Source organism: Apodemus sylvaticus, chromosome 9 (assembly GCF_947179515.1).
Source record: "Apodemus sylvaticus chromosome 9, mApoSyl1.1, whole genome shotgun sequence".
In the NCBI taxonomy this organism is placed as follows: domain Eukaryota; kingdom Metazoa; phylum Chordata; class Mammalia; order Rodentia; family Muridae; genus Apodemus; species Apodemus sylvaticus.
Genome location: NC_067480.1, coordinates 46034446 through 46058079, shown reverse-complemented (window position 1 = coordinate 46058079; position 23634 = coordinate 46034446). Strand labels below are relative to the sequence as shown.

Genomic DNA, 23634 nt, shown 5'->3' with positions numbered 1-23634 from the left:
ACTCACACACACGAGCGAGACTGTCTGTACTTTGGTTTCTGGTGTTAATTTATCATTTCTGGTTTAAAACATTGAATATAGAAGTAACTCAGGGAAACTCATATGACTATAACATACTTGCATGTTAGGATTTGTTTATTTTGGAATGACAGGATGTGGGGGTAGGGTACTTTAGTGCAGTCCTCTGATTTTTATTCCCAGGAAATGGTCTTATATTACTACTGTATTTCTTAGTTTAATCCCATTATAACACATTCACCCATCTTATTTTACTAGGCTGATATACAAAGTGCTGAATATGTGACGTTTGAAGTGTTAAACATGGCAGGAAATCCACTTTTCCAGTCATGACATATTACTATTCTATGTCTTTAGTCTTCATATTCCTAGCCATCTATACGGTGAATTTCCTTTTTCTACTTTTCCTTTGTTCTTTTGATTTTCTGAGACAGTATTTCGGGAAGACTCAGCTTGCCTTGAACTCACTAGGTAGCTGAGTGTGGTCTTGAATTCCTGATGCTTCTGTCTCTACCTCCTAGGTGCTGGGATTAGAGGTGCCTGACTATGAAGTTCTTTGAGAGTATTAAAATTGAAGAGTACTTAAACCGGAATGTTTTTTTCTCTAAAACAGAAGTATTTCTATGGGAAATTTTATGTCTCAGAACTAATACAAAAGTGCATTATAGTTTAACTTGATTTTATTTTTTATGTGATGAGGTTATTTTAGGTAATCTCATGGGTGTAATATTACTCTATTAATTTTAATAATCTATTTAGTTATACATGATACAAAAAGTTACACAAAACATTTAATGTCCTGAGTAAACCTCATTTATTAGTTAAATAAGAATGTCATAGTTTGACAATAATTGTGTATTTTTCAAGTATAAAAGCATTCTTATGATTCTGGTATGAACAAGTCTGTCAAAAGCCTGTCGGAATGGTACTCAGATAATTCATATTATGCTATATATATCTCAATATTAATTTTACATATCTGAAATATTTAAAGTCTTAAGTTGATTAAAATACATATACTCAAAGTGTACAAGTATGAACTTATTAATCATCAATAATTATTAGTGTATTTATATTGTTAGTGTGTCTAATTGCAGCAATAGGCATTTACTTGATGTCATTTTTCTTTACTAATAACCATGTTCATCTATTAGCAATTACTAATGAATATTTATTTGGTACCCATTGTGTACAAGGTCTTGAACTAGGTTCAGTATCATTTGTTGAAGAATATTTTTTAGCTATTAACTTATCTTCAGTGGGCTTATTATTTATATAAATAGCTACACATAGATTGGCTTTATTGATGGACATGATAAATATGAAAATATTAATTCAGGGACATAGAATGAAGACTAAAACTTAGAGGATTGGAACTCTTACCTATCTATCTGATATCTCAACATGAGTGATCTGAGAAGATCTATATTCATATTTTACTGTATAACAGAGGGCCCTGAATGCTTAAGTTAATTCCCCAAGGTTTCCCCAGGTTCATGCTGGAGTCAAGTCTGAGTTCAAGGCAAGTGTGCTTTCCTTTAAAATGTCCCATTGCTGCTACAGCAGCAGGTTGAAGAAAAAAATTCCTATGAAATAAATCAATAGGAGGACATTTTCAATAGTAGGGTATAACATAGAGAAGGGTTGGCAAGATAATTATGAAAGACAATTGAACAAGTCCAGTGAAGTTAATTACAGAGAGATAGGAGGGAAGTCATAGATAGGTATATTATGAGAAACATGTACTGGGAGACTAGATTAATTCTACTTAGGAAGTGAGAAATTATGATTGCTGGCATTTTTATGCTAAGTTTAATGAAAGTGAAAGGCTTAACTATTCAGTGAAGACAGTGTAAGATTAAATTGAATGTTGTCTAACTATTTGGCCACCAGTTGTAATAGTTAAAGCTACACAGTATCATCGTTCTATAATTATCATATGCATGGCATCACCTTCAAAATTAAATGACAAATTCCACTAGGGATAAAAGTAAATATGCAAATATCTTTACTTTTTACGTTAAAATTTGCTATTTGTGTATGTTTGTGTCTATGCATGTGTGTGATAGTTATGTGTGAGTAAAATCACATGTTATGGTGTGTGTAGTTAGAGCAGCAGAGTAGAAAGAGTTTCCTTTTCCCTTGTGGATGCTGGGATTGAACTCAGGTTTTCAGGCTTTTGTGGCAAGCCCCTTTACCTGCTGAGCCATCCCACTTGCTTAATATACGATGTAGTAGTTGTTTCATCGTAAGAACTTTCCTTGATTTGTAAGAGTTTCAAATAGAGTTCACCATTCTAAGGAAGAACATAAATCCTGGAATGTATACTAATGATTTAGAGTTATCTATTTATCTTATATTTTCTTGGCAATTAGCATAAAGTGAGCAATTAGTAAAATGTATATGATAATATATCAATTAAATACAGAAATATTTTTGGTCTTAATGAAAATCAAAATTTCTCAGTTGTAACAAAGAAGGGAGAAGGAAATAAAACACACAATTCCTGGTTGCTTAAAAAAAAAAAAAACACAGCCAAATTACTAACCACAAGATGGATAGTCCAAGAAACAAGCTGACTGTGGTGAGAGTCACCATAAATTAGCATTAGTAGGCTCCAACTTTTTTCTAATTATCTAGGAAGGCTCTAGATGAGCCATTTACTAACAAAACAAAATTTATCTAATTGTTTTGTATCATTAAATAGAGATCATATACATGAAAGCACCAAGGACTAGAATACTTTCAGGATAAAGTTTTTATTAATTTTTGAGAATAGCCAACATTTATATTTTTTTCTGGAAAAAAGTCTACATCTTCAAAAATGTACATTTTTGAGCTTTTTTTTTGTTTGTTTCTTTTGTTGTTGTTTTGAGACAAGGGTTTCTCTGTGTAACCCTAGCTGTCCTGGAACTCAAGCTATAGATCAGGCTGGTCTCGAACTTAGGGACCCACCTCTCTCTACCTTCCAAGTGCTCGGATTAAAGGCATGTGCTGCCACACCTGGCTCCATTTTTGAATTTTTGATGAAAATTTTTCATGAGTATTTTCAATTGTGTTAACAGAGCTGGTTTACTTGCTAAAAAGGATGATGCAAAACCCAGAGATTGTTTTCAATGAAGACATCTGTATTTCTTTTGAGACCTTAAAGCACAGCATGGTGCTACATTTTGTAGATGGTGAAACTGAGTCACACCCAGGTGCTTGCCATCCTTTGTGTCATGTGAGTCAGGCGAAGTCAAGGATTCCAACTCAGTACCCCTGCCTTCATTTCTAGTCAACAACTCTTTTTCAAAGCTTTTTAGAGACACAGCTTTTAAACAAACAGTTGGAGATCAGGTCTCCTCAGCTGTCATGTTGTGAGATGCACATTTTCCTGCATGAATAGTCGACCTCACTTAGAGCAGCAATATTGTAATGAACATGCCCTTTTCTAGAGCTCTTCTGGGGGTATATCCAGGCAGCCTGACAGGGAAGAAACCCCAAAGGCCATATTTAGAAGATGTAAACAGAAGTTTTAAAGGCACAGAGCTCCCAGAGGATATCCTTTAAAACATTTGCTTTATTAATAGTAACTTCTAACATACTTACTAATATGTATATATTTAAAATAGTGCATGAGCCTCCTCTTAGACATTGAGGTGTGGGAAAAACAATAGAGGAGAATGAAAATCATACTGGCAAAATTATAGAGAATGTTGCCCCTTAGGGTATTCTTACCTGGTAAGAAATGCCTGCGATCCCATTACAGTGAAGTAATGAAGTCACAAAGTTGGAGTGTAGGAATGACCATGCCTCTTGTTGGTACCCAAAACGCCTGGGAGCATTCCTTTCAGAATTTCATTGTTCATTTTCAGGGAGTAAAAACTATGATATTCATCACTGCCTCAAGGACTGTATACAAGAATGCAAGCTAGGATGGGAAGAGGCAAAGGGGGTGGAGGTGTGTGAGTATACTGAGACAGGGTCTTTCTGTAATGTGGCTCTGACAACTCTGGAAGTCAATGTATAGACCAGGTTGGCCTCAAGCTCACAGAGAACTGCCTACTTCTACCCCCCAGAACTAAAGGCATATACCACCACACCTGGAAATAATTGGTGCTTTGGTATTAATATTCACAGAAAAAAATATATTATTAAATTTGACAGAGTATGAGTGGCCTTAACAGATTGAAACAAATAGCATAGCATTTCTGTATAACCAGGAATACTAAAATTTATTTAAAAACGAATATAAGGCTGAGGATGTAAACTAGTGATAATATGATTATTTGCATGCCCAAGACATTGGCATCAATACCTAGCATCGCAAAAATAAACAGAAAATTCTGAAAAGGAAGACAGGTAATAATACAGAATCAAGAAATTAGGAATAAACTATTTAAAACATCTACAGTATTGATTTCTCACGATGTTTTGGATCTGAGAGTGTAGTTTTTGTCTTTCAAGCTAAAGTGTAGTTTCACACAATGCTGTCTGTTGAGAATCAGTACTTCAGATACTATGACGTCATGAATGTCAGATTGACTCAGGTCGCATAGATCACTTTCAAGATGCTGTGCTTTCTCACGGAACTGGTCTGGCTCATGTCTGCCCTGTGTGTCATGTGCAAAGATGAAGGTGTGACATTCCTTCAAAGACCCCATTGCTGTAGAGGAAATTGCCATGATAATATCAGAAATGAAGAGAGGCTAATGACACACAGCTTGTGGTCGCCTCTTTTGTTTTTTCTGAACATCACTCCACTCACAATTTTGCAAAGTATCTTCTGTAGTCCTCTTAGGGATAAAGGCGTGGCCCCTTTCCCCAAAGGAAAACGATGAGATGAGAAATAATCTTCCCACCAGTGGCGATAGTATGATTGCAGCACAGTATTAATAATGGAGATGCCAAATATTATTAGCAATGTTGTGCAAACCCAGGGGAGAAGCAGGCAAGAGTTTGCAGGATGAGAACATGCCACTCAGTTCTCTGCTCTTGTTAGACCTGGGGTCATTTACTGAATACCAGGACCAGAGCTCCCAGCTTCTGCCTTCTGTTTTTCCTAAGAGAAAGGACAATAATAAAATTACAGGTCCATCTCATAATTGTAGGCCGAGTAAAGTGCTTATTTTCACATTAGAGCTTGTGCAATATGGAGGGAAATTTATTTAGTACGGCTTGTGAATTGGTGGATCGGAGGGAAGCCGTCAAGTGGCAGAGAGGACCCGTGCGTGCAAAGCTCCCTTGGTAATTGCGATGCTGCAGGCTCTCCTCCAGTCCTTTAATAGATTTCCCCAGCTCCTTGAGCCCGGTGAAAATTTCCTCATTAAGAAGAACTTATTCCATTTCCTTTCATCATTTATTATTGAAGACCAAGTGTGAGTGGAGGAAGTCTCCGAGATTACGGGGTAGAATTTTAAACAACAACAAGATCTACATTGGGAGTCTGAGAAAGAGAGAAGAAAGCTTGTGTTGTTGTTTATAACACAGAGAACACACAAGAGGCTTCCTGCCTGAGAAGCTGAGCCATGATGTCTAACCAGTAAAAGATTACAGCGGAGTGTGTAAAACTCCCATTGTCTTGATATAAGAAGTTTTGCCTCCTAAAATTTTACTAGTTTATTCTGAGTTACTAAGTAGAGAGAAGCTGGGGATTCTGAGAGCCCTGTGTCCCAGGCCTGAGGTGTGACAGTGTCATGTAGATTTTGCTATGACCTGATGAAAGACCAGTCTTTGAAGACTTCCCCTGTGAACTCTGTAAAGTAAAGCAGGTTGGGCAAATACAACTATCTACAGCATATTTTAGAAGATGTAGCTCTGTAAGAGAGATTTAATGTACATATGTTTAAAAGTGTAAAAATAAACCTGATCCCAGAACACACAAATATCCAATAATAGAAGAATCATTTATTGCACACGTTTGAAAACCCTGTGCTTTAGTGTGCTGTGTTCCCTTCAGCTGATCGCTCTCCTAGCTGGGTATAATGCTCCCTTGATTTATAATATAACATAAACGGAGCATCCCACTGAGGATTCAAAACACAATTTTGAATACAAATTCAGCATTCATCTTTCTTTTAGCAAATACTGTGCTTTGTGTATGTTCCAAATGAAGATATTTTTGTTTTTCCTTGGAAAAATAAAATTGTTACTTTCCCTAAAAGACAATTCTAACGAGTTTGAAAAAGAAAGAAAGGAAGGAAGGAAGAAAGAAAGAAGGAAGGAAAGAAAGAATGAAAAGGAAAAAGCAAAAATAAAACCCAAGTTCTTTTGATGAAGATGGAAGTCCTGTTTCGAGGAATGTAGGTGTGGGCAGGAAAGGAGGAGGTGCATCTGAGGCTATTACAAGAGGTTCTTGGTCATTTAGGATAGTGGTTCTCAACCTTCCTAATGCTGTGACCCTTTAATACAGTTCCTCATGTTGTACTGATCTGAAACTATAAAATTATTTTTGTTGCTACTTCATAGCTGTAATTTTGCTACTGCTATGAATCATAATGGAAATATCTGTGTTTTCTGATGGTCTTAGGTGACTCCTGTGAAAGTTTCTTGACCAGAAAAGGTGGCAGCTCTCAGGTTGAGAAACACCTATTTAGATACGATTGCTTCTGAACTCTGAAGAAGTTTAACCTTATCTGATTCACTGGCTCTAAGCTAATAAATCATGTCTCTAAACTATCCCTCCTCCTTATTGTAATTGGATACAAAATGAGGGTTTGTATCAGAACAAGTTGGAATAAAGTCAGTCTTCTTCTGCGTATAATGACATGTCAGCCAACTTTGTTTTGCACAGAAGTGACAACAGTGGGAGACAGAGATAGCCTGCTCTCTGCTTTGGGGGCTGGTTTGCTTTAATCAGGCAGTTTCCAGCTTGGGAAGGGATCTAACCTAAATTTGTTTAGCCCCTGTTTCTCACCAAAGACTACTGAAAATTGCTTTTAAAATGTTTTATGTCTAAAATCAGAAATTAATAGCAGAGAGGCTTCGAATGGAATCTTATAAAAATCCTTCATGGACTTCACACAATCCCAGTTGTGTAGTATTTGCCTTCATTTACAGTGTGACCATGATACAGTCGTCAGTCTGGTTCCATGAGCTCTAATTCTCAACACATGCCAAAACATCATGTCTGCTGTTGATCTAGTTATTGGATGGTCAGGGTTAAAGAATATATTTTCCTTGTATTTTACTGCCTCTCTCAAGTCTACCCAGATCCTTCCCCACTTCTGTTTTATGTTTATGTTCCCCACTACTGTCCCTGAGCATGGAGCCTGCTCTGGCATATGGTTGATATAACCATTGTAACCCAATTGAAGAAAACAGATTCTCCCTGTCCCAGAAACTATCAATTTTGAAGAGTTCCTTGTCTAATGGTTGGATATTGTGCCTATTTCCCTTCCTCAATACTGTATTTTCTCTTACTTGAACCTGTATTGATTCTCTGTGATTTGACACAGTTTATATGTGCATCTGCTGTGTTATATCTAGAAAACACCCTTTCCTTGAAGTTACCCACCACCTCTGTCTCTTACTGTCTTTCTTCCTTCTCTTCCAGATAGAGCCTGAGCCTTGGGGTTTGTGTGTGTGTGTGTGTGTGTGTGTGTGTGTGTGTGTGTGTTTGTGTGTGTTGCTTGATAAAGGCAAAAATAAAGACTTCAAAATAAAAAAAGTCAGTGTTAAAATAGTTCATTTGTTTACTATAAAATTCTTCCAAGAATCAGCTTGTTATCCTAAATTTCGCACTGTGCATCTAGCTTGATGCATTTGTCGCAAAATTCTCACCTGGTATGATAAGCAGGGGTGCCTTTCACAACAGCTCTGAAACACCAATGGCTGTTTGTCCATCTCCAACACACCAAGATCTCTTTGCATGGAAACATTTATCTCCTGTCACTCACCCGCAAAACATGCACAGAGTCACCAAGTGTGGAAGCACAGGAGACACAACAGTGACCAGCTCTGCTGTATCCGGCCTGGTTCCTGTGAATTTTCTAGCTGCAGACTCTCATTGTATTTCCATATCTGCCATGAGCACGGCTGCTTTCTGTTGCTTTGCATATTGTGGCCCTTACTTATAGACTGCCCATCAACACGCTTCACCTTTATAGAGCTGAACTGCTTTTACGTTGATTTTCTTAGCCCTCCGCTGCTGTGGTGTTTCTCACATGCAACCACATGCACTTTATCTTGTTTCTTTGACCTCATGGTACCCCATGCAGCTTATCCCTATGTGTGTTATTCCAAATCTTCATCATTCTGTTGTATCAAATATTCTTTCATATTTCATTGGGCATCACTTTCCTGTAGAAATTTCTAGAAAGAATATTCTATATATATTGCATGCTGGATAGAGTGCCTAATAGCTTTGTGTGGCTATCAAGCAAATGGAAAGGTGAGTGACTACCAATGTAGAATTTAAGTTTATGAAAAAGTTTATGAAAAATTTTGTTTATATTGTTTTTTCCATTTGAAAAAATTTACTTTAAGAAAATACTTAAAAATTTTATTCTTTGACAATTTTAATTGTACATAGTTTATTTTAATGACTTTTATCATCCCCATGACCCTCTCTTGTCCTCTTCTACTCTTGAGGACCTAATTCTTACTTCACAAAGTTCCTCATGGTTATTTCTGAAAATTATTTACGTTGACTGTATGTGTATGAGTATTGTAGCCGCATGTTTATACGTGCATCATGCATGTAGCTACTTGGTGCCTACGGGGTCAGGAGATCGCGTTGGACACCCTGTAAGAGGAATTATACACTGTTGTGAGTCTCCATGTGTGTGCTGGAACAGAACCCAGGTCCTCTGCAAGGGCAGCAAGAGTTCTTGATGCTCTTAGCCTCTAAGCCATCCCTCCAGCTCCATGCCAGCTTTTAGTCTTTCCTTGTTTGTTTCTTTCTTTCTTCTGTTCCTTTCCCTTCCTTCCTTCCTTCCTTCCTTCCTTCCTTCCTTCCTTCCTTCCTTTTTCTTTCTTTCTTTCTTTCTTTCTTTCTTTCTTTCTTTCTTTCTTTCTTTCTTTCTTTCTTTCTTTCTTTCTTTCTTTCTTTCTTTCTGTCTCTCTCTCTCTCTCTCTCCCTCCCTCCCTCCCTCCCTCCCTCCCTTTCTTCTTTTCTTCCCGCTCTCCCTAAACACCGTGTTGGTTTAATTATGACTGCTTGCCTGAATTTGAGCTGGGGTTATTTACCAAACATAAGTAGTTTACCAGTCTGTATTCTGCTTAATCAAATGACTTGTCATCCTCCTCAACTAAATGCTATTCGAGTTTCGTGAAAATGTTTTATTTTCCATGAGTTAGATCTTTTGATATCACAGCTGCATATTTCAGTTTTACTGTATTAAATACCAAACCATTGTAATTTAATTTTATTGTGTCAGCTCTTGCTGGAAGGAGCCCTTGGGTATCGAGCAATAGATGGTTTACAGTAGCATTTTATTTTTATGCATTGGTTCTTTACCAATTATTTTTCTATTGGTTTTGAAATTTAGGTTAAAGGGTGGCTTTAATCACTTTTGTGTCTTTTTTGTTACACTGAAAATTAGACTAATAATTTCATTTATCTAATAAACGTTTGTCTGTGGACCAGATAATGTGCTAGGCTTTGGTAATAATCTGATAAATGAGCGGTTTGTTGAGAGAACATGAAATCTTGTGTAATGTTGGAAAACCCAATTCAAATAGATTTCTGTTTCACATAGATGAAGACCTAGAGTAAAAGTCCAATATTGAAAAAGAAGCCACAAATTTAGGAATCATCATACAGCTAGGCTAATGGATCCCATGGCAGTGGCTAAATACACAGAGGGAGAAAATGTGGTCTGATTGGAACAGGTGTCAAAGGGCTAGTCTTGACAATTTGCACCAGTTGCATTGGATATAAAACAGGGTGGGAAGGGTGGAGTGACCAATGGGGCAACACCAGCTTTATAAAGTCACGAATAACTGTAGAAAAGGAAGTCCCTAGTTATTACTGTAGAAGAAAATTCATCAGAACTGTAAGATTTTAAAGAGATGAGGGAGAGTGACAGAGAGACAAAGACAGAGAAAGAGAGACAGAGAAATAGAGAGTCAGAGAAATAGAGAGGGAGAGAGAGACAGAGAGAGTAACAGAGAGGCAGAGAGAGAGAGAGAGAGAGAGAGAGAGAGAGAGAGAGAGAGAGAGAGAGAGAGAGAGAAAGAGACAGACAGACAGACAGACAGAGAAAAGTTTACAGAGATGTCAGCATCTCCAATGCCAGAGGCCTCCCAATGCCTCGAAGAATATATATTTATGAAATTTTGAAAGAAAAGAGACATGAATATGCTTGGAGATGGAATATAAGAGCATATTTGGTGCATTTGAAATGGAACAGTTCACTGTTTCATTCGGTGCTTATGCTTGGTTTAAACTTAAATCTTTCTTTTCCATTAAATCCCAGTGAGTCTGTTACAGAAGAAACTCTGAGAAAGGCCAAAGAGATTGGGTTCTCAGACAAGCAGATTTCAAAATGTTTAGGACTGACTGAAGCCCAGACAAGAGAGCTGAGATTAAAGAAAAACATCCACCCTTGGGTTAAACAGGTAAGACATTATCTCTTTCTATCAAGGATTTCTGTTTTGATATGTAGGTGCCATATCAAAATTACCATTAATGAAGCTTGTTTAGACGACAACTCCACTTATCTGACTGATGCCCATGTTGTTGGTAGGTTCACTCAGCACAGGGGTGTGTGACTTGTGCATGAAGGGACAAGGATGAAGGGGCAGTGGGATATAAAGAAAACATGATTTCCATGCTTTAAATACAGTAACCAAAATTAGCTCTGCCTTTGACCTATGTATAAACATAGATGTAGTGACAGAAATCTTGGTGTAATAATATATGGGTCAGCACAGGGGCTGAGCGTCTGGAAAAAAATCATTATCTCTTTGGGCACTAACTTTTTAAAAGGTCAATACTTTATTTTAAGTGCCCCATCATTATGGTTCATTCATATTCATCGTGTTGAGGCTGGACGTAATGATCTCATCTAGCATTCATGACAATCACACATGAACATTCATAGGTATGCCATTTGGTTGGCTTTTTTTCCCTTTTAATGGAAGGGGTGTTTTGGCTTAAAGTACCACCAGCTGCTTTTTGTCCTTTAGAATCATTGACTTTTCTCTGTGGGTTTAAGGCGCACATGTAAGCCCTTAGGTCACAAGCCGGATTCTAAATATTTTCTGCTCAGCGATTATTACCTTTCTTTTTTCTTACCAGCTTCGCACCAGCTTGCCCTGTCAGCCCCAAATTCTTGCTCACTAAGCTGAGTCAGTGACCCTTGAGAGTAGAATTGATTTACTTTTTCCAATTATGTCCAATGAGATCCGGATTCCCTACTGCCTGTTGCACGCTTTCTGATATCTGTGTTACCCATTAGTTCTATTACTAATGAAAATCCTATCCATTAATTTGCAGACTGAAAACTTCCTTCCATGTATGGCATTTTGGTCTGACTTAGACGTCATACATAGACACTTTAGGTGCCTGGTTGAATAAGTGGTCCTTGTGAACAGTTATGAACATTTTATGTGAGCGGTACTACTGCAGGGTTCCCAGGAAACACTGAGTAAAGGGGTCACTAGATTATATTGTTATTTCTTTTGTCATTTTGGTTTTCAGAATTAGTAAGTGCCTTGGTTATACATAGCTTTTCCTGGATTTATATTTGGCAGTATGAGACATTAAAGAAATATGGGAACAGCCCAAAATGTCCAGTCTTTAAAAATTGTAAAGAGTAAAAAAAAAAAAAAAAACCTCAATTAACAAATTTTCTTTTGCAGATTGATACATTGGCTGCAGAATACCCATCAGTAACAAACTACTTGTATATTACCTACAATGGCCAGGTAAGAACTACAAAGATCATCACATGTAGATTGCTCTAGGTTTAGGGCTTAGCCTATCTTTGGGAATGCAGAGTTTTCATCTTTGATTATCGGCCGACCTTGGTAATAGAAGTGGCATCATGTAGGAAAGGTGCCACGAGGAATGTCTGAACTCATTCTGTTAGGAAATGCCAAGCAGGTGTGAGAAGATGAAAGTATGCTGTATTCTCACGACTAAGTTGCAAATATTGAGCTATATCAACTTAAAAATAGAGCTTCTATGAGACTCTAGCACATTATATTTAGAGATTTCCTAAGACTAATAGAGACACATGTGAGAAACACACACTTAGAGATGGGCAAGTAGCTTAATTAGATGGAATAATAACATTGTAATGTTAATATTTTTTCTTTTCCCCCTTAGGAGCATGACATCAAATTTGATGACCATGGAATAATGGTGCTGGGCTGTGGTCCATACCACATTGGTAATATGATAACATGTTTACATAAGACTTTATAGTTTTCTAGTGCCCTTTATAAATATTGATTCTATTACCCTAAGAGTTCACCAAACAAATGTTATAATAAGTGTTTCACAATTTAGGAAACTGAGATCTAGAGAAATAATATTTAAACTTAGGAAGTGATTTAGTGTCAAAAGAAAAGTGGGATTCAAGCACAACTCTCGACTACAAATTCTACCTCCTTTTTATATCATAATATTACATCATAATTTTCACTCTTGTTCATAAAGAAGGGCATAAAGGAATCAGATCAAGCTCTCTCCCCAAGCTGAACCTAAAGCATGAATCTAATCATAAGGGCTCCACTTTCCAAAGGCCTCTCCCAAGACTGTAGTAAAGGATTGTGTTTCCAATACACTGATGTGAACATCACCTATTTGTATGACCTATCTGTATTTGGTTTATGGCTGTACAACCTAAGTACTTTCATGGCTATCTAAGCTCTTCTCTTTGGAATGTTTCTTTTAACCTTTGGTTTCATGTGATTCATTTATGACTGCCATGTTACACTGCGGTTGAGAAAAGAATAGCCAAGCTCATGATCAAGTATATACGCACCTGACACTGAGGAGCAAGCTACCACAAGTGGATGAACATATTTTGATTAGAAGATAATGGCCTAATGCGAAAAATCAGTGCCTACCTGTATCTTTGCTTCTACGGCAACCCAGCAGAGTGATATTTGGAGTCTTTAGGCCTTTATTATGCTAAGATTAATTCTTAGAAGGTCACATACTGTTAAAAAGGACAGGACTCATCAGTCAGTGAAAATATGTCGGAGCTGCAAGTCACCTCACAAGACTGCTGGGTTAACCATGTAAGAGTGATCATGTGAGAGTTAAAGCAAGACCTCAAGTGTTTTAATTGCTGCCTTAGCTGTTTAGCACATTGAAGTCAGAGTTTTCACTCTGAATTTCCTTCACTAAATGAAGTTTATCTTTTTATAGTGGATATATCTCTTTATATCCATTGACATCGAAGCCCTGAATTCTTCAAACATGAAGATACCTATTACCTAGCTTAAGTTTAATTCAAGTCAACATTTTATTATTGTCCAGTCAGTCCCCATTTCTCTTACCATTAACAGAACTTGTAAATAGGTTTAAAGTTTTGTATTAAAGATTCAATTGAAATCATTGACATCCTTCACCTGCACTGGCTGGAGAAATATTTCTTCTCCTCTCACTCCTTTTCCTAATATCCTTGTCTCTGCAGGCAGCAGTGTGGAATTTGATTGGTGTGCTGTCTCCAGCATCCGCACACTGCGCCAACTTGGCAAGAAGACAGTGGTGGTGAATTGTAACCCAGAGACTGTGAGCACTGATTTTGATGAGTGTGACAAACTCTACTTTGAAGAGCTGTCTTTGGAGAGAATCCTAGACATCTACCACCAGGAGGTAAAACGTGGAGAAAAAAAATCAAAAAGGAGAGATATATTTAGTGTATACCTTATATATAATTATATTCATGTGTTCAGATTTATAGTGTAACTCTTCTTAGGACATATCTTCAGTTTTCTCCACTGTCTAATTTTGTAGGGAAACTCCAAAAATAATTGCCCTGGCTTTTTACTTCTTGTACCTTGGCATAGAATGGTCATTTCACTCAATATTCCCCCATTTTGTTCATATGCATTACAACTATGTTGAAAACTCAGTAACACATATCAGTCACATACTAACTAGCATAAAGGAATCTCCATAAATATCTTTTGAAATTTTTTAAGAGACCATCTCCTCATTCCATAAAGGATGTGGTTTAGTGATGAACAGTTCTCAGAGGAGGTAGGTCATTTGTTTGCCAATGACCAGTTCATTCCTTTCTTAATCAGATGAAACCATTATTACTAGTCTTCAGGTTCAGATTAGTGAGTCTATTCCAAATGATTTTGGTTCCTGTGAAGCTTTCTTTTACAGTTGAAATTGACCTATCCTCATGAAAACATTGAATATATATTCTCTGTGGATTAGTGATTTAAGGTTACTCTAAGTCTGTAGAAAGGTTATTTTATACTATATAAATAACTGTGGGAAAATTTAATGGTGATGCCTAGTAGTTAGATATTTGATATAACTTTTATTAATTCCTTACCACAAAGAAACAGTCCTATATATGAAAGAAATACACTGAATCAGAGCCATAGGATTGAATTCTAGTTTTGACTGAGAAACTGTTTTGTGCATGTTCTGGAAATCTCTGTGATCCATCCTTTTGTTAATGAATAATATAAGGTTGCAGGCACAGCTATGTAGATACTGTGAAGGTGAGGTGGAGTAGTGGATGATAATGTATAGAGCTGAAGCAATGTGCTGACTTCATGTTTACAAAGAACAATAGATAAATTTAGAGCCAATGTATACTTACAGGTAACTGTTTAGTCTGACCTATTCATCTCAACACAATATAATAACATTCATTGTCCTATTCATATAATCCATGATGAGGAAGAGGATTTAGTTCTGTCACTGATAAGAGTTTTCTAGGTGACTCCTTTATATTCTCAGATAGATAGTTGAACATCAAAAGAAGTGCATTCTACAAATATTTCTTTAGAATGTTGACATGCCATGTTTAGCAGGAAGGATATGTCTTAGTTAGGGTTCTATTGCTATGAGCAAACCCCATTACTAAAAGCAACATGGGGAGAAGAGGGATTTATTCCATCTTACACTTTGAGGTAACAACTATCGCTGAGGGAAGTCAAAGAAGATATTCAAGGCAGGAAACTGGCTGCAGGAACTGATGTAGAGGCTATGCAGGAGTGCCACTTACTGGTTTGCTTCTCATGGCTTCCTCAGCCTGCTTTCTTGTAGAAGCTAGGACCAACCACCTAGGGGTGGCATCACTGTAGGATGGACCCAGCACAAAAATTATCAATCAAGAAAATACATGACAGGATTGCCTATGTGCCAATCTGATGGGAAATTTTCTCAATTAAGGTTTCTTCTTTGAAAATGACTTTAGCCTGTACCACGTTGATATAAAAACTAGCCATATCAGAGATTCTACCTTCAAGGCATTGATAATAAAACTGGGATCCATGATGTATCATGAAAAATTAAACAGTTTTTGAAAGAAATATTAAGAAACATCATAGGCAATAGCATTATGCAATTTCTACACTGTTTCCTTGTGTGATGATTTCAGGACTATCTTTACTGCTTTTAGATGTTCTCATACATAACTTTAAATGAAACTCTGAATATAATTGAAGGATTTTTGAAAATAATATATTGACCCTTCACGGAACCTTAATGGCATCTAAAACAAGCAGTACCACATTAGAATATATTATGTTGGAGATCATATGAGAACCATTCCATCTATGTGTTCTTTTGGTTATCCTAAATGGTGGATCAGGTAACATATACAATAATGTACATATATGTTTCTTCTCATGGCATTGTTGTATTCCTTACAGCAGGCTCCATGATGCTGCGTAATCACATCTGATAATGGGTGTAACCTCAATGCAAGAGATTGCCATTATCCTACCTTGAGATGTGGAATGCCCTAGCATTTTAATTTTACAAAATAAAAAGCATGTCTAACAATTTTCAGAAATACAACATTTAAGCCATTTTGAAAGGAAATCTCTCTTTGTAATGCATAACTATGTTGGGCAATAGCAAGTATAATTGATAGATCTCTTAGTCCAGCTATGGGACTATCGTTAAACTTATAGTATAAAACATTACGAGGTGACCTGCCCAGTAAGTAAAGCAGGCGTCCACTGAGGAGGGTTTTGGCACAGTTCCTTAAGGAAGTGTTGACATCTGCTTCCCACTCTTCTTTACTTTTCTTCCTTTTTTTTTTTTTTTTTTTGGCTAGAAACTATTCTAGGAAAGGAACTCTCATTCTACAGAGTGACCAAGAGAATCGGTTAGTTATTTCTTCTGATTTTGTGCCAAGGTTCTTCTGGAGGAGAGATCTGAATTTTGATAATGTACTTGATTGCTTGCTAACAACAGTGTAGGTGACAAGCATCAAGGAAAGAAGATGCTGGTGTCACCACTGACACAGCTTTGCTGGATGATATCTGGCCTAGGGTACCACTTTGCTTAGGACATTCCCTACAATAGGAAAACTGTTCTCAAAGTAATTTGAAGTAAATGACGAGATTGTTACATTGTTGGAAATCTTAGCACCCTCCATGCTTCTCATTACTAGATCTACTTGCATGGCACACATTAGTATTTGAAATCTTCACAGGCTACAATGAATAAGAGTCACAGGGATCTGGGTTTCAATACACATATTTTTATTCTACACAAGGTTATTGTTTGAAAAGTATATATAAAAATAGTTTAGTTTTTATCTTAACCCCATTTAAGACTCTTTCCTCAATACTTTGATATTTATTCATTTAATAACATTTATGTTCTTTTTTTATGACCAGCATGGTGGTATGCACCTGTGCTCCCAGATATTTAGAGAAATGAAATAGAAAAGACAACTTGAGTCCATGATGATAAGATTAGCTTCGTCAACATATAAAACTTGGTCTGAACACACGAATACATACACGTGTGTACAAACAGACACACACACGTACACACACACACACACACACACACACACACACATGTACTCATGTGCACACACCCCAGATTACATCTGAATAAACAACACAATACCTTTGATGCTGCTGACTGCTTGAGTCTTCCTTGCATATTTTTTTTTGCACTTTCACAATGCATACTTTTCTGGACTGTACTTTGTAAACATGTATCCTGCATACATTTTATTAGTTTTAACACTATAGGTTTAGTTAGATGAAGGTACTTCTGTAACATAAAGAGTTAAATGAATGACTTGCAAACATTAACAAACAGTGCTCATTAGGGAATGAAAGACTAAACAGAATTCATTTTTAGCATTTGGTTTAATTGTAATTAAATATGATGCCAAGGTTCTACATAAAGTGTAATGTGTAACCTAGAATGAAAAGTACCAAAATATAAGGCCTTCTATTTCTCACTGGTATATACAGTGTAGTTTTATAAACTGGAGATAACTCATGAAATTATAGAGTCAAGGTAATTTTTAATTAGGCAAAGCTACTTCTATTAGTAAGATAAGTTTCACTTTCTTATGTTGTATTGTGCCTTAATCAGTGAAGACCAATATGATTAATGGTTAGAAGAAATTAAAATGTTCTCAAATAAATTTGAGGCATGCTCTTTTAATTCATTTGAGGGTTTTAAGGTAAGTTTCTGGTGTGACTTGTAGCTTGGACAATGCTTAGAAATATCCTCATGCTACCTTAACTTAGGGATATCAGTTTTTAAAGTAGGAGATGAAGCTGAAGGTAAAGTTGAGGAGCTGGAGATGTAGCTCAGTGTAATGTGTTTGCTCCACATGCTTCACGCTCTGAGTTCAGTCTTCAGTACAGAGGAATCCCAAGAACCTGTTGAATTGCTTTGAGACTAAATAATTTAGAAATACCTGTAGTGCAATCTTAGCTTTTCTATTACATTTCAGATAAGTACTGGCATCTGACCATAATGGTGATGCCTAGCCAGTGGGTCTGCCTGGATTCTCTTTCTATGTACACATCTCCAGCTCCTGTACTGAGAGCCAGGAATAACCCACGTCAGTGGTTGTTCTCAACTTTCCCCAGTGAGAGACCCTTTATATAATTCCTTATGGTGTGGTGACCACTAAAGGCGGTTGAGACATATTGATTCAATTAAGGTTAGAACCTTCTGTGAAATGGTTCTATATCATTACCCAGCAAACATGCGCTCATGCCAAGTTCCTCTTGGTTCACAGACTAGGCCTACATAAGCTCCACATTTTAATTCATAGCATTTCTGTGGATCTGAGTCAACTTTCTAGTGATGAATGATGAGTATTTGGTTTGAAAAGGGAAGATTTGCTTTGTCTACTATCTCCCAAAAGTCTTACAAATAGTTCTTTTATCCTCTAGTGTCAACCATTTCTGAATACAGCCGAATAGTTCCAGCATTCAGATACTTTGTATATTACACAAGTGTAGCTTCTTCACACTCTACAGAGTTGAATTCACATGTCAGCTCCAAGTTAGCTGTGAAAGAGACTTGTGGCCTTCAGTGAGCCAATTTTCTTAGCTACACAATGGGGTTAGTAATAACTGCCGCATGTGGATTTTGTAAGGATCAAAGACATTTCAGAATGTACAGTTATGGGCTAAATAAAGAACAGTAGCTACTATATTATTCTATCTTTGAAAGTTGTCAATTTCTTGGAAAAAGAAAAATAAGTTTAATGGAAAGGGAAAATTAAATAATGTTGGTATATTCATTCAAGCCATTTTGTTCAACTTCAAGCTCTAATTTAGTCAAAATGGATCCTACTTTTAATTTATTTGATGTCTTTTACATGGAATCTTTATGTATATGCTTAATGGGAAATTTGGTTTTTAAGCCTCAAAATCTTGATGGTACTTATAATAAACTCAAAATAGTCAGAAACAAGGATTACAACAGTAAAGAGAATAACTGTTCTTTAAAGGCTTTGTAAAGATGTATGTTGAATGCATTTTTAAAAGGTAGGAAAGATATGAACATTTATAAATACACAGAACGGTTGGTTATATTCAATACCATTTACAATGCCTTTAAGAATCCTCTTGAAGCATGTTTATTCAGGCAACACTGTAATTATTGTCTCTGAAGAGATGTTAGCTTCATTCCTTATCAGCGTAATCCAAAAGCAATTTTAATTCATGATAAAATAATTTGGCATGGATCAATAACTTCAGTAATTCTATCAATTTTCATTAGTAGGTCATTAGGACAAATAACTATTGGCTGTCATATTTTTATTTTAATATCTTATTTTTGAACACAATGTATATAAGGCATTGAGGCTTCACAATCTTATTTAATCCATGTATCAGCTGTGTGAATCAGGGCAATGCTGCTATACAAATGATGGAACCTTAGGGTGAGTGGTCAATACATAGAATGAAATGATAGGGTAAAGGATTACTCATTGCCTGTATAGTTTACCTGTTATCACCACACCTCAGCTCTTCCTCACTGGTCCAGCAACAATATTGGGAAGCCTTAAGATTTTATATATATATATATATAAGCACAGTATATATACACATATATGTATACATATGCATATATATAAATAAAAGAACATACATACATCTGCTTATAAGGAATATATACATGTATATATGCACATATAAAGCAGTGGTAAGGAAATGGAAGGAAATGCTTTGTTCATTACAGGGATCAGATCCAAGGTGCTAGCCAAGGAAAACAGTTGGTAATTAGGATGTCCGGGTAGGGGTAGATGGACTTGAACTTAGGGTTGGTCAGAGGCTAAGTAAATGAGAGTGTAGAAGGAGAAGAACAATAGCCCAAGATGTTCCGGTGTTGTAAAGGATTTGTTAGTGTTGACATACAGAGATTGTAGATAATGAATAGTCACTGGGCTGATAGGAACAATGGTGGATAAGATAGGAAAGGCTTAAATGGTAGGGATGGCATTGAAGAATAGGCATTTACTTCAGGAATGACAAGAGTGTTTCAGGAAGCCGTGGGATATGCTAGATCATAGTGACAAGCACATGATACACTTCATCCATTTTATTTTAAAAGTCCATGTAAATGTCTCAAGTGATACTCATATGCTGTTCTGTGTAGTTTTGGCCTGGATTTTTATGCAGCAAAGTCAAAAGAAGTTCTTATTCTTTGTGTTACAAGTCTAATACTCTCCTGTTTTGCTAAACATTATGAAATTCTTACCTTCATGATAAATATTTCAGTGAGGATATGCTGTCAATATTATTAGCTCAGCCATCCATTCCTGCTCAGGTTACTCAGTGGCTGATAAGTGGCTTGTTTCTTCCAGGCATGTAATGGCTGCATCATATCAGTCGGGGGCCAGATTCCAAACAACTTGGCGGTCCCACTCTACAAGAATGGTGTCAAGATCATGGGCACGAGCCCCCTGCAGATTGACAGGGCTGAGGATCGGTCCATCTTCTCAGCTGTCTTAGATGAGCTCAAGGTGGCCCAGGCTCCGTGGAAAGCTGTTAACACTTTGGTAAGGAGAGGAACAAGTGTTTCTTTTTAATGTTCTCTTTTGAAGTCCTAACCTGAATGTTAGCTACCAGAGAAGCTAACTAGAGGGCAGGTAGAATACGCAACATGCTTAGTAAATTTACTCTACTGTAGCTGTGCTTGATGATTGCACTTAAATTCTGGTTATAAATAGACAGCAGCATTCTCATTAAGATTCAGACAATGAAAAGAAGTTCAAACTATTTTTGAACTAGATTTGATATGTAGAATGAGAAACTAGGAATTTTATGTATCTCAGTGTCCAATTTACATTTTAATGGAGTCTTTTGAGAGGAGGAATAAAAAGAGTTAGGTTATCCCTTGATCTAATGATACCAGTCTGCATTTTTATTGCATATTTTAAACTATTCATACCCTTTGTGTTGTCCTTTTTTCCCCTATTAATTAGAATGAAGCACTGGAATTTGCAAACTCTGTGGGCTATCCCTGCTTACTGAGACCTTCCTATGTTTTGAGGTAATTTATTGTTTTCCAGAACAATGTCTCAAAAAACTGGGAGAGACAGAAACACGTGCTGCATGCTAAGAACACAAAGCTTTGGTGTGTAGGAATTTGTTAGTCCAGACACAATCTCTGAAGCCACACAGAAAGCTTGAGTATAAATGTTTACCTCTTCCAGCTTAATTTTTCTTCTGGCAGTGGTAGCATTGTCATCTAGAAGTATCATAACTAAAGTAATTTCCTGGCCAAACTAAAGAGGGATAGTTTTACATAGACAACATTAAGACACGCCTGGGACATCTTTTGTCATCATTTATTTATTTATTTTTTGATAGTCAGAAACAACAGCTTCTTTTGGATTCTCATCAGTATCTTTTGATATTATGTTTGTTTTGAATTTGGGGGTTTTTGAGATTAGATTTTTGTAATTGATGAAGTATGATGGTGAAGAACATGGGCATTGGGGAGCCTTTATAGTAAACGTTGAAACTAAGTTCTATCATCAAAGGAGAAGTTGTGAATTATAGTCCCTTCAGATGTTACCACATGTAAGGAACCACTTCACTGAACAGGAGATAATAGGAGAAACACAATTTGCTGTGCACAATTTGGAAGTGTGAATAGGATTTGAGATGGGATCCTTTAAAATAATGAAACATTTCAAAAGAAGAGGAAATGTGCCCTTTCATTGAAATGACATTTTGTGTAAACCAGTCTAATAATACTACTTTGAAGAATTAATGTAAATCAATTTAAGCAATAGGCATGTGTTTAAAGAGGGTTGGAAGAAAGTCTTTGAATATTGTAAGTTATAAGTATCTTCCACTTTCCCATGCCTGGAATCTTGAGAGTCATTGCTTTAGCCACTGTCTCACAAGCCAATAAAACAATGGTTTTGTGCAGAACTTTATAGTAATTAGAATAGGTAAAGAAAATGCTACTTTTTAAAAGAAGAGGGAAGTAATTTTTTTTGTTTCTTTGAGTACTCCTCATTTCCAACTGTCCCATCGCATTTTCAAAGTGTCAAAATTCAGAGTAAATCTATTTAAGAACATTTTATTACTTAGGTATTTAGAAGGAAGGAGACAGTCAAATACATCTTAGTCATATACTGCATATCCTATTGGCACACATTACTGAAGAATCAGTTCTATTGCTATAGAGACTGATAAATGGTGACCTGCTTTGCATAGTGCCAGTGGGTTAAGATTAGCTGTTGATAATGAATACTGAAGAAACAGGGTGAGAGAAACTATGGTCTGGGCTAAATCCTGTTAACCATTGAGATTTACCCAGAACTAGGAAAATATTGATGCTGTGAATCAGACAGCATAATCATGGGGATATAGCAATTGCTGGGAGCAACAGGGATTTTGGGGGTCCCACCCTTAAGTTCTTAGACTTTTTGCTTCAATTTACTGACCTTGTGATTACATGGAATTAAAACGCAGCTTAGACAAAAAAGATACCTTTCTTCTGTATGGGAACTAGAGATTGCTTGGCATTGTTCAATCAGACGTAGTATACCTTACCTCTGAATTGGTAAAGAACACTCACCCGCTTTTCCCTTCACCTTTTCCAGTGGGTCTGCCATGAACGTGGTATTCTCTGATGATGAGATGAAAAGGTTTCTTGAGGAGGCCACTCGAGTCTCTCAGGTAGTGTCCCATTTCTTTGCAATGATTCGGAGTGATCTCGTTTTGTATCTTGTATCATGTTTTCTATGTGGGTTTCACTTTCACGTGAAGTTGTTGGGATAAAGGTTCCCCTTTTGTTCCTGTGTACTAGTTTCTTACATGTGAGAATGAAAACCTAAAAAGGAAAAAAAAAAGGTCTTCAAGTGATGACTAGATTTTTTTAGTATTGGTGGAATAAGCAGAAGACATCTTTCATCATCAGATTGATTTGTTTGGAGACTCTGGGAGTGTGAATGGAGGAGCACCCATGCTGGATGTTTAATAAGTGTCTTGTCCTTTCCGTGAGCTCCATGCTGGCCACGTTATTCCAGGAACTCCCAGTCTCCAGGAATATCCGGCCCTGTGTATCATTACAGGTGAAAGCTCTCTTTGCTTCAATCCTCACACCTGGGGATTGACACAACTTTATTAGTAAGTCACCTTGCTCACCTGTTGATTTTGGTTTCCATTCTGGCACACTGCATTTGCGAGTTAATAAAAATGTTTATAATTTTGTAGTGACTTAAGACACCCTTCTTAACTGCCCCAAGCTTTCACTTCCTCCTTTGGTGTTACCTTGGTGTGATCCATTTAAGATTTACCCAGCAGGGTTATTGATTTGCAGACCTCGAACTGTGTAGGATGAAAGTAATGTTTTCCTTTAAAAAGCTTTCAAAGGCTAGTTTTTTTTTTTTTTTTTTTATTAAAAAGAACAATTCAGAGGAGAGTTTGATGTTAGGCAAGTGGAGTTTGAAGGGGGCTGAAGAATGGAGTCTGAGGCATTTCAGAGTGGGAAAACAAGCATGGATTGTTCTGAACACGTGAACCCAGGCCCCCGTTCCTCCATGACAGCTGTTCTTCAAGGATTCATGGTCATGAAGAAGATGGAGAAGGAGAATAACTGAGAAGAGACTGATAACTTTAAAGAAAGGAAATTAATGGGGTTTGAATTCACATTGGTAGGAAAGTCAGTTCCTGAAGGACATCTCCTTAATGAATCAGTGAACTCACTTTTATGTTGTAATCTCTGCCCAAGATCCTGTTGTGTTC

At 36.8% G+C, this 23634-nt stretch overlaps 1 protein-coding gene across 1 annotated transcript in view; it reads left to right on the top strand.

The window, feature by feature from the left end:
- Cps1 (carbamoyl-phosphate synthase 1) overlaps nucleotides 1-23634 on the top strand; it is a 107918-nt gene that overhangs the window by 60263 nt on the left and 24021 nt on the right. Inside the window, exons 22-28 of the mRNA XM_052192551.1 lie at nucleotides 10422-10563; nucleotides 11809-11874; nucleotides 12278-12341; nucleotides 13596-13777; nucleotides 20235-20429; nucleotides 20856-20923; nucleotides 22491-22566. Of these exons, the coding sequence (XP_052048511.1) occupies nucleotides 10422-10563; nucleotides 11809-11874; nucleotides 12278-12341; nucleotides 13596-13777; nucleotides 20235-20429; nucleotides 20856-20923; nucleotides 22491-22566 (793 nt within the window). The remainder of the gene's footprint in view (nucleotides 1-10421; nucleotides 10564-11808; nucleotides 11875-12277; nucleotides 12342-13595; nucleotides 13778-20234; nucleotides 20430-20855; nucleotides 20924-22490; nucleotides 22567-23634) is intronic.